This window comes from Scyliorhinus torazame, chromosome 19 (genome assembly GCF_047496885.1).
Source record: "Scyliorhinus torazame isolate Kashiwa2021f chromosome 19, sScyTor2.1, whole genome shotgun sequence".
NCBI classification, from domain to species: domain Eukaryota; kingdom Metazoa; phylum Chordata; class Chondrichthyes; order Carcharhiniformes; family Scyliorhinidae; genus Scyliorhinus; species Scyliorhinus torazame.
Window position 1 is genome coordinate 54,062,432 of NC_092725.1, and position 12,058 is coordinate 54,074,489.

General features: G+C 47.5%; 1 protein-coding gene across 2 annotated transcripts in view; it reads right to left on the bottom strand.

The window, feature by feature from the left end:
- Positions 1-12,058, bottom strand: part of LOC140396132 (E3 ubiquitin-protein ligase TRIM33-like) — a 159,254-nt gene that overhangs the window by 46,155 nt on the left and 101,041 nt on the right. For both annotated transcript variants that reach the window (XM_072484287.1, XM_072484288.1), the window contains exons 4-8: positions 11,155-11,287; positions 4,154-4,270; positions 3,583-3,697; positions 2,414-2,560; positions 1,166-1,283 (exon numbers count right to left, since the gene is read on the bottom strand). In XM_072484287.1, coding sequence (XP_072340388.1) covers positions 1,166-1,283; positions 2,414-2,560; positions 3,583-3,697; positions 4,154-4,270; positions 11,155-11,287 — 630 coding nt within the window. The remainder of the gene's footprint in view (positions 1-1,165; positions 1,284-2,413; positions 2,561-3,582; positions 3,698-4,153; positions 4,271-11,154; positions 11,288-12,058) is intronic.

The window sequence follows — 12,058 nt, forward strand, 5'->3', positions numbered from 1 at the left end:
GAGGGAGCAGTACCAGAAGCCAGCTGACACGAAGGCTAATAGAGCATTGGGCTCCTTCCTCCCCTCAAGACTCCCTCACAGCGCACTAGGCAGATCGCAAATTGTGTGCCCAACTCCACCAACCACCCTATCCAAACTCTGGCTCAACGCAAAGAACAAAATGTCTGCTTCTTTGGGAGAGGGCAGTTCCACATCATCTGCCAAACACTGACTGCAGACGTCAGTACATACTTCAGTTAGATAGACTGGGGAGGTTGTTGATGGGGGCATTCAAAATCTCAAAGGGGTCAGAGGGAGAAACTGTTCCCACTCGTGAAAGGATGGAGAACCAGAGCGGTTAGTGAATTACTCATTCAGAGGGCCAGTACAGACACAATGGTCCTCCTGAGCTGTGACAGTTCTGTGATTCTGCCGGTTTGAGGTTCCGGTGGGTGAGGGAGAAGAAGCCCTCGCATACAGCATTCGCTGCCTGCCTCCCCTTTGTGCCCAGCTCCCATCTTAAGATTATTTCCCAGCAGCACTTGGGAGTCTATTTCTCCTCCGATATACTGTAGAAATGGTGGCACAGGCTATACCCAAACTATAAGAAGTGCAAGGTGGACACCCCCCTCAACCACCCATCACCCCCCCCCCAAAACGGTTATTATATTTTGTGCCCCATGCTAAAAACACACTTTACTGCAAAATGGAAGGGGATGGTCAGAGCGGAATAGAATGCTTGCCTATTTTACATCTCCAATGGACTGATTTACACTTACTCGTGGTAAAACTGACTAGCGTTCAATGTAAGAACATTGTGGGGAGACGGACCACGGTGGGAAGGCAGCAGTAAGTACTTGTAGTAATGGACTCCACTGAGCCTTTAAAGGTGTAGAGGGAGGAATTGATGGGGAGGGGCTGGTTGACCAGCTTATTTCATTGCTAAAGCATGATGAAACGTTGTTGAGTCAAAGTGTGCTTGTTACATGATTAACTCACTGGTGTTTTTCTTTTGTTTTTTTTGACAAGACTTCAGGAGAACTTGCCTACCGCTGCAAAGGCCCAGCCATTTGGAATGACAACCACTTCATCAGCATCAACAGGCATCAAGCAGGTTTCAGTGCTGGTCACGTTTACCCATGAGGACTGAAACACAACCCTCCCTCGACCCTTTCCTGCAACTTACCCAAGTTGAGGACGTTCTTGGCCCAGAAGGTTGGGTCGCAGTGAAATCGAACGGAACTGGTCGCAACTGGGGATGCGTCGCATCTGGCTCGGAGGATGTACCTCAGTTGAAAGGTGATCTGCAATTGGAGGAGGTGGAATTGAGCATTGGCAGGCTAGTGAGGAGGGGGAAAAAAAGTATGAACGCCACAGCAGAACTCATTGTAGAAAAGTTAAAGTCACCATAGTCTCAGATGACCAGAGGCCACTCTTCCCCTTTTTCGAGAACGAGAGAGCTGACTGGTGGCGATTTACCCTGAGGGTCACCACACCTCAGGCGAGGGGCAAGGTTGAGAAGGTGGCAGCTTCATGGCCGCCTGTACGGGAATTGAACCCGCTCTGTTGGCATCACTCTGCATCACCAACCAGCCAGCCAGCCAGTCGAGCAAATCGACCTCCCTCACTGAACCCACACATATGCACAACCCCAAACTGCGTCGCCTCAGTCTCTCCCGTGAGCGGAGGGCGTTCATCAAGAGCTGGAAATGGAGGAGGGTCACCGGCAGCTGTATAGCCTACAGTGTACAAGGCTCCCCTTTGCTACCTCAGCTGGTTCCCCGTTCCCTTTCTGCACTGAAGGCAATGGACTTTGGTGCTGGGTTGTGAAATCCTTCCCGGTTCACACTCCTCCGGAGGAGCACCCAGTATGACTCAGTTCAGTAATGGAATACAGTCAATTTAATGTGACAAAATGTGGAAATGAAAGCTGGTCTTTGCCAAGGGTGAAAATGAAATCATTGTCGTTAACCCCCAATAGGTTCACTAAATGTCCTTAAGGGAAGGAAATCTGCAGTTCTTACTTGTCTGGCGTATATAAGTCTAGTCCCATACCAACTATCCTGTCAAGCAGGCTACCTAGCTGGATTGGCCTTCCCAGTGAATTAAGGCGATTCACCACCTTCCTAAAGGCAACTAGGGAGGGGCAGTAAATCAACCTCAGCAGCAACGCCCACACGCGGGAGAACAAATATTAAAGAGGTGAAACTGCCCAACTGAGGGGACACTTAAACCAGGAGTCCTGGAGTTCAGATCCAGCAATGGCACCCCGCCCCACACTCCCCTATCACCACGCGTAGACACACACACACGTGGGCATGTACACACACACACAAAGCTGCATTAAAGTGACCCTAGTGCCCGATGGTTCGGCAGTGACCTCCCCTGGGAATTCTCCACAAGGCACGAGTCCTGGACACTTGGAGCATCTTACCAGTCGTTTACTGTACAGTAGTGCGATGCTGCTTCGGTTGGAGATAGCCCACTTGGCAAAGTTCATGACATGCTCCACTTGTTTCGACACCCCCGAGATCTCCAGTTGTTGCTGCAGGAGCTTTGCTTGACGGTCTTTGGTTACACTCTACGAGAAAATCCAAGGGAAAAAAAGCATCCCGTTAATCACCCTGGCATGACATGGGAGAGAGGCCTTGATGTTACCCACACGCGCGAGTGTGGGCAGCACGGTAGCATAGTGGTTAGCACAATTGCTTCACAGCTCCAGGGTCCCAGGTTCGATTCCGGGCTTGGGTCACTGGCTGTGCGGAGTCTGCACGTTCTCCCAGTGTGTGTGTGGGTTTCCTCCGGGTGCTCCGGTTTCCTCGCACAGTCCAAAGATGTGCAGGTTAGGTGGATTGGCCATGCTAAATTGCCCTTAAGAGTCCAAAATTGCCCTTAGTGTTGGGTGGGGTTGCTGGGTTATGGGGATAGGGTGGAGGTGTAGGCTTGGGTTGGGTGCTCTTTCCCAGAGCCGGTGCAGACTCGATGGGCCGAATGGCCTCCTTCTGCACTGTAAACTTTATGATACCCTGGGGCCAACGTGATCTGTCCGCCTTGTGGTGGAACAGAATATTTACATAGCATCTTTGATTACCTCAGGGCACGCCAAAGCGCTTTACAACCGATGGGGCAATCTGAACTGTTGGAGTGTAGGGAAAAGCAACAACAGCACAGCAAGCTCCCACAAACAGCAATGAAATAATGACCAGAAAGTCTTTAGATGTTAGTTGAGGGATAAATATTGGCCAGGGCATCAGGCTGAACTCCCCTGTTATTGGAATAGGGGTTCTTTTACATCACATCACACAGGAGAGCTGAGGAGCCTTAGCTTAACTTCTATTGAAGGCCAGCACCTCCAACAATGCAGAACTCCTTTCAGTACTGCGTCGTAGAGCGTCTCACACCAAATTACGCATACAGGTCTCTGGAGTGGGACTTGAACCTACGAGATCAGAGGAGTTTAGAAATGGAATTCCCGAGTTTAAGGACTAGGCAGAAGTGATGGCTGCCACTGGTGGGGTGAAAGCGAGCAGGGGGAATGATGCACAAGAGGCCAGAGGTGAAAGAGCTCAAGAAGATGGGAGCGGAACCAGTCGGGAACCTCACCTCTAATTGCTGCAACAAGGCTTTCCCTTTCTTGTTGATCTCGATCATTAGTGTGAAGACGGCCACTTTGATGTCCTGCTCGACCTTCTTGCAGTTTTCATTTACTTCATTGATCCTGCAACACAGGCACTGATGGGCATAAAGAATACTGTAGCTTTATGAACAAGAGCCACTCTTAGGATGGTCTAATCAAAAAAAAATAAGGATATGTAACCACCTTTATATTTATTAGATTTGGCGAGGTTGATTCTATACAACAACTTGCCTTCATTTTGCCCCTTTAACATAGCAAAACGTCCCAAGACATTTCACAGCAATATTAATATGTCAAAAAAGTATCACCAGCGTCTTACAATTGACGATGGTTCTTGCTCCCAACTGCCACCTGCTGATGATTGCAAGAAGTGCACAGCAGTTGGAAGATATTATGGTTTTTACTCTTCATTCTTTGATGTGCAAAGCATTTGTTGGCCATCCCCAACTTCCCTTGAACTGAGTGGCTTGCTAGGCCATTTCAGAGGGCAGCAGAGTCTGAGGTGTGAGATGGGAAGCCTCAGGGAGCGAGGGGTACCTGTTCTGGATCTGAGTGGCTGCATGCTGGATGTAGTTTCTCTTCTCCTGAAGTTTGGCAGTCAGTGTGTCGATGATGACTTTCTGGTTCTTAAAGGCCTCTTCTAAAAACTGGTATCTGCGAACACAACCAGTCATTCAAAACTTAGACAGCAACTATACTGGGCGCCCTGAATAAACACCAAGAACCCACAGAAATCATTGAGCTGCGACACTGATAGATTATTGATTTATTCATGGTTTCAGATGCTAATTGAATGCATAGCTAAAGAGTGAAATTATTAAAAGTGCCTTGACTGTGAGAATACAGTCATTGTTTCAGATAATGAATTAACTATTGAACTCGAGTGTCTTGCCTGTGGAAATTTAGGCATTGTTTCAGTGAATGTTTCATATAATTAATTGACTACTGTATTTCAGTACATTCAGCAATAAGAATGTATCAACTAATTAATTACAGCAAGGTCTACGGCCAGTGGTGGTGTGAGAAACCTATTTTCCTGAGACTGTGCACGTAGACGCTGAGCTAGCTTTGATGAACACCAGTCAATCTTAAGTAATGGCCAATGTTTGATTAATAAATCATTCTCATAAGTTACAGACATCTATTTGAACAAACCAGGAGGTCTCAGATGAGAATTAGAAACCAATGATAGTAAATGAGTGCCATGATGTGGAGATGTCGGTGTTGGACTGGGGTGAGCACAGTAAGAAGTCTTACAACACCAGGTTAAAGTCCAACAGGTTTGTTTCAAACACTAGCTTTCGGAGCACTGCTCCTTCCTCAGGTGAATGAGTGATAAGACCATATATAAGGATTGCCTTAAAAGTAGGATCTCGTGGTCAAGGTCCCGTTCCTGAATTTCTGCCTTCCAGAATTCTGTATCATCTATCCGTTTGTTTGTTTTAAAATTATTTCTTTATACTTTTATGTTTAATGCTTTTTTGCCATGTTTTCGACCTGTTTATGTATTGTTTGATATTTCATTTCTAAGTTTGGGTTCAGTTCTTATGCGAGTGTATTAAAGTGAATAATTAGCAATAAAGTTTTATTTTTGACACCTCCAATCAACTGGACAATTGACTCTTATTAGAAGGCGGCAAAACAAGAATCAGTCACACAGAACAGTACTGTTGGGTACTGGTCTGTCACTATATAAACACTGGGGTACAGTATCGGTGGGGACAGATCTGTCACTATATAACACGAGTACAGTACTGGTGGGGACGGGTCTTTCACTGTATAACACTGAGGTACAGTACGGGTGGGGACAGGTCTGTCACTGTATGACACAGGGATACAGTACTGGTGGGGACAGGTCTGTCACTGTATGACAGGGATACAGTACTGGTGGGGACAGGTCTGTCACTGTATAACACTGGAGTACAGTACTGGTGGGGACAGGTCTGTCACTTTAAAACACTGAGGCACAGTACTGGTGGGGACAGGTCTGTCACTGTATAACACTGGGGTACAGTACTGGTGGGGACTGGTCTGTCACTGTATAACACTGGGGTACAGTACTGGTGGGGACAGGTCTGTCACTGTATGACACAGGGGTACAGTATGGTGGGTACAGATCTGTACTTTTCCATTTGCCTTCCCAAATACCTGCTGAACCTGCTTGCCAGCTTTTAGTGATTTATGTGCAAAGACCATCAAATCCCTATGTGCTGCAGTTTTCTGGTCTTTCTCCAGTTAAATAATATTCAGCTTCTTTATTCTTCCCACTAAAGTGCATTATATTCCATTTGCCAAGCTTTTTCCACACACCTTGCCTCTCTATATCCCTCTGGAGACTCTGTGTCTCCCTCACCACTTGCCTGACCACCTTTTTTTGTGTCAGCCACAAACTTGGCAATAGTACATTCACTTCCCTCGTCCAAGTCATTAATATATATAGTGAATAATTGTGGCCCCACCACTGATCCCGGTGGCACTCCACTAGTTACAGGTTGCCAATCTTATCCCAACTCGGACTTCTATCAGTTAGCCAATCCTCTATCCATGCTAATATACTACCCCAAACACCACGGCTTTTTGTCTTAATAAATAGCCTTTTATGCAGTACCTTATCAAACGCTTTTTGTAAATCCAAGTATATTACATCTACTGGTTCCCCTTTATCTATCTTGCTCATTATCACCTCAAGGAATTCTAATATATTTGTCAGGCATGATTTCCCCTTGATGTAGCTATGCTAACTCTGCTTGATAATATTATGTATTTCTAAATGTTCTGCTATTACATACTTTATAATGGACTCTAACATTTTCCCAATGTAAAGCTAACTGGCCTATAGTTACCTGGTTTTTGTCTACTTCCCTTTGTAATTAAGGGTGCTACATTGGCGTTTTCCAGTTCTCTGGCACTTTTCTAGAATTTGAGGAACATAGGGAGATTACAACCAGTGTATCCACTATCTCTGTAGCTGCTTCATTTCATATCCTGGGATGCAACCCATCAGGTTCAGTGGATTGGCCTTTAGCCCCATTAGCTTCCCTGGTACTTTTTCTCCAGGATGATAGTTATCGTACGTTTCCCTTCCCCCCTCTTTTGTCCTTTGCTTATTTAGGGTTTTTTGTGTCTTTTACAGGTTATTTACAAGTTTTGTGGGTAGAAATAGCAGTAACTTGTTAAAAGCATTGTGCAAGAAAATAATTAAATGTGAATTTTCTCTGCAGGTAGCTGGTCTAATAGGAACATTGCCACATGAATATGAGAGCAACACTTGTGTTGTTTGTAAAGGAGCTTCTGAACCTAGAAGGTAGATTATAGTATCATACCTTTCTGCTGGATCTTTACTGACTTAACCAGTTTGAAGTGGGCCTTTACAGTCTTGCCTCTCACAGTGAGCCTCTTCCTGCTGCTTTATCCTGTATTGTTTGCCCACGAACCTACCCCCTAGAGCTTTCTTTTCCTGTTGTTAGCCAAGTTCTCTTCCTCAGTGCTGTGCGAATTCCCGGCTGATAATCAATCTACATTGTGAGCTCCTGGCTCAAAAGGAAAAATCACACAGCTCCTGCCCCCAGCTCTGAAACTGAGAGACGAGTGGATGTTCCTCAAACTGGGGAAGGCGCCTGATTTTTTCCCCCCCTCATTTTCCATCCCTACACGATTTCTGTACCTACCCCCTTCTCCCCCTCCCTCTTCTCCCCACCCCCACCTCCCCCCACCCCTCCCGCCAACTGCCCGGAGGCAGGTTAAGTGTTGGTTTATAACAGCGGAGCATGCGAGGGGGCCTCGCCCAATAATCCAAACCAGAGTTTAGGTAACTGGTTGCTCAGTAACCTCAGCCATCAGCAGCCAGGAAAGAACTGCTGCCTGTCTTTACAGTGTTGGAGGGTAGGCCAAGGGTGCTGGTTTCGGGCTTGGGAAGATGGCGGTGGTGAGGGACAGGATCTTCAGGGTGCAAGCACCAGTTAGAATCCATGCCTCTTTTGACTGCAGCACTGCTCACCTGCTCCAATTTTATTATTAACTAGGGTGGGGTCTAATGAGCTTCAAGTACAGGCCTCCAGCATCCTTCGTGATGCTATAAAGTTAAACCCACCATGGATCATATTGGGCTCCATGGCCACTTTCCTGGGCTGAGTAAGGCCCCCTGCTACACGCCAGTACTTCAACTGCTGTCGCCTGTACTGGGAAGAATGCTGGCTCTGCCCTTCCCAGTGTCTTGCCCAATGCCATGTCACCATACGTTCAATGCTCCCAATCCAGCTCAGTTTTAATTTAATTGCACTCCAATGACTCAGTCTTTTCTCCAAAACCGACCGTGAAAGTAGTCGACTTAATTCCCACTGAGTGAGTTCGATGCAGTAATGTGGGGGCGAGGCCGGTGCGGAGCTCAGATCCTGGCATAGAGCTGTTGGGCCGAATGGCCTACCTCGATGCTGCAAGCTTCACAGAGTCGCACAATTATTACAACACAGAAGGAGGCCCAACCTTCTCCCTGTAACCGGTGTTATGGAACTATACTTACGGAGAAGACAGACCAAGCGCTCCAGCCGAGAGAAGAAAAACGGCGTGAAAACCTGGCAGAGCGCCGTGGAAGGATAGAATCCCAGACAGGAGACAGGGAGAGGGATAAAGGACAGACGTTAGGTGAAGAAGGAAGTGGAAGGTTGGGGACTCCATTGATGCTCAGGTATCCCTTTGGAGCGAGAATGTCCTGCTCAGCACAGCTGACGAGCTGAAGATGTGCTCGGCATACTGTGTAATCCAGGGGAAGGGAATCTCAGAGACGAGACTGAAGCCCTGCAAGCTAGGCTTGCATGGTAGCACTGTTGCTCCACAGCTCCAGGGTCCCGAGGTTCGATTCCTGGCTTGGGTCACTGTCTGTGCGGAGTCTGTACGTTCTCCCAGAGTCTGCGTGGGTTTCCTCCGGGTGCTCCGGTTTCCTCCCACAGTCCAAAGATGTGCAGATTAGGTGGATTGGCCGTGCTAAATTGCCCTTAGTGTCCAAAAAGGTGAGATGTGGTTACTGGGTTAAGGGGATAGTGTTTGAGGTGTGGGCTTAAGTGGGGTGCTCTTTCCCAGAGCCGGTGCAGACTCGATGGGCCGAAAGGCCTTCTTCTGCACTGTAAATTCTATGATTCTAGGCTGTCCAAGACTTTCGGCAAGAATTCCAGGTGAGATCTTCGAAGCGGAAGACTGGAATCTCTCATGAGAGATTCAGACTTTCAGTGAGATTAGTTGACTCAATATTACTGATGTTTGGGAAAGTTGTTGAGAAATCTGCGGACTCTGTCTTGGTTGCATCTGCCATTTATCGTCTAGTGTGGCGTATTCGACTACAGTTGCCTGCTAATTTACGTGCACCTCATCGTTATCCTGAATGTTAGAGTATAAGATAGATAGCATAATTTTTTTTAATGTTTCTGACCTTAGGCAGTAAAGTTTATTTTTGTTTGTTCAAACCCAATGTAATCTTGCAGATTTCTTCACTGAACAAGTGTCTTGTATTATTGGTCTCTAACAAAATCGCACCTAACACTTAAGGGTCTGACCACATTTCATAACACGCTGCACATTCTTCCTTTGCGACAATATTCCCAGTGTTAAACCGTGACAGATCCGTCCCCACCAGTACTGTGTCCCAGTGTTAAACTGTAACACACCCGTCCCCACCAGTACTGTACGCAAGTGTTATACAGTGACAGACCCGTCCCCACCAGTACTGTACCCCAGTGTTAAACTGTGACAGGTCCGTCCCCACCAGTACTGTGTCCCAGTGTTAAACAGTGGCAGATCTGTCCCCACCAGTACTGTACCCAGTGTTATACAGTGAGAGACCCGTCCCCACCAGTACTGTACCCGGTGTTATACAGTGACAGGCACGTCCTCACCAGTACTGTACCCAGTGTTATACAGTGACAGATCCGTCCCCACCAGTACTGAACTCGTGTTACACAGTGGCAGACCTGTCCCCACCAGTACTGTATCCCAGTGTTATACAGTGACAGACATGTCCCCACCAGTACTGTACCCAGTGTTATACAGTGACAGATCCGTCCCCACCAGTACTGTACCCAGTGTTATACAGTGACAGATCCGTCCCCACCAGTACCGTACCCCAGTGTTACACAGTGGCAGACCTGTCCCCACCAGTACTGTACCCCAGTGTTATACAGAGACAGACCTGTCCCCACCAGTACTGTACACCAGTGTTATACAGTGACAGACCTGGCCCCACCAGTACCGTACCCCAGTGTTACACAGTGGCAGACCTGTCCCCACCAGTACTGTACCCCAGTGTTATACAGAGACAGACCTGTCCCCACCAGTACTGTACACCAGTGTTATACAGTGACAGACCTGGCCCCACCAGTACTGTACCCCAGTGTTATACAGTGACAGATCCGTCCCCACCAGTACCGTACCCCAGTGTTACACAGTGGCAGACCTGTCCCCACCAGTACTGTACCCCAGTGTTATACAGTGAAAGAACTGGCTCCACCAGGACTGTACCCGAGTGTATTACAGTGACAGACCTGGCCCCACCCGTACTGTACCTCAGTGTTATACAGTGGCATACCTGTCCCCACCAGTACTGTACACCAGTGTTATACAGTGACAGACCTGGCCCCACCAGTACTGTACCCCAGTGTTATACAGTGACAGACCTGTCCCCACCAGTACTGTTCTCCAGTGTTATACAGAGACAGACCTGTCCCCACCAGTACTGTACACCAGTGTTATACAGTGACAGACCTGGCCCCACCAGTACTGTACCCCAGTGTTATACAGTGACAGACCCGTCCCCACCAGTACTGTACCCCAGTGTTACACAGTGACAGATCCAACCCACCAGTTCTGTATGTCAGTGTTATACAGTGACAGACCCGTCCCCACCAGTACTGTACCCCAGTGTTATACAGTGACAGACCCGTCCCCACCAGTACTGTACCCCAGTGTTATACAGTGACAGAGCCATGCCCACCAGTACTGTACCCCAGTGTTATACAGTGACAGAGCCGTCCCCACCAGTACTGTATCTTAGTGTTATACAGTGACAGGCACGTCCCCACCAGTACTGTACCCCAGTGTTATAGTGTTGGACCTGTCCCCACCAGTACTGTACCCCAGTGTTATACAGTGACAGACCTATCCCCACCAGTACTGTATCCCAGTGTTATACAGTGACAGACCAGTCCCCACCAGTACTGTACCCGTGTTGAGTGACGGACCTGCCCCACCAGTACTGTACCCCAGTTTTATAGTGACAGACCTGTCCCCACCAGTACTGTACTCCAGAGTTATACAGTGACAGACCTGTCCCCACCAGTACTGTACTCCAGAGTTATACAATAACAGACCTGTCCCCACCAGTACTGTACCCCTGTGTTAAACTGTGACAGATCGGTCCTCACCAATACTGTTCCCTCGTGATATACAGTGATAGAGCCATGGCTGCGGGATGAGCGTGGCTCGTGGCTGCGGGGGGCGAGCGGTGCTAGAGCTGCGGGGGGGTCGTGCATGTATGGGTCTTGTCTAGTTACCTGTGTTCTTTATGTTCCAGCAGCTGGCAGTCTCGACACGTTAACCTATCGCAGGTCTCACAGAAAAGCTTGAGCTGTTCCTGCCTGTGGATGGGGCAGAAGAGCATTCGCTGGTTGGACACATTAACCGCCTCTGAGGAAACACAGGAAAGGGTGTGACACGGTCAGGGATTAACACTTCATACAGCCCCCCCCCCTCATCTGGAATGTTAGCCTCACTCAAATTAAACCACTGTGGTAAATCACTATCTTCAATAGTACATTTTACAAGCGTGCATCTCAGGATGCTGGGGAGGATGCATCTAGCTTACCTGTCCCACGTTTTGGTTGAGCAAGATTACAGTGTGTTACTCACTCCCAATAATTGGTATTTCACACATTCAGCTGCAAACCCAACCTAATAATGGGGTTCTAATGCGACAATCTTTTCCCCTTTCAGCAGTCTTTTCCCCGGTGTTATTGAAAATATGGAAAGATGTGTCATTTGAAACATGGAAGTCTGGCAATATCTGGTCTGAGAGAAACATGAGAGGATACAGGGAAAGATCCCACAAAGGGTTAACAGCAGCTGCCAGGAGAGGACTAAAATGCAGATATCCTTGGTCAAGCAGGCTTGGCAAACAAGTCAAACAGGATTTTGAATGAAGCCAAAAACAATGGCTCACACCTTCATTGAAAGTAACTATCTTAGTGAGCAGCTGGGAAGGAAAGGATTGAATTTGGTGACGATTCTAGGTGTGAATTTGCTAATGCCAGGTAAATTAAAGAAAACTGGAGACTATCAGTCTACGAGAAACATAATTCAAAGCCAAAATTATGAGCGGAGGACACAATTGGAAAATAAAACTATAGAAATGACAGGAATTAAAATTCACACCTCTATTGAAACCAAAGCATTTTGAAC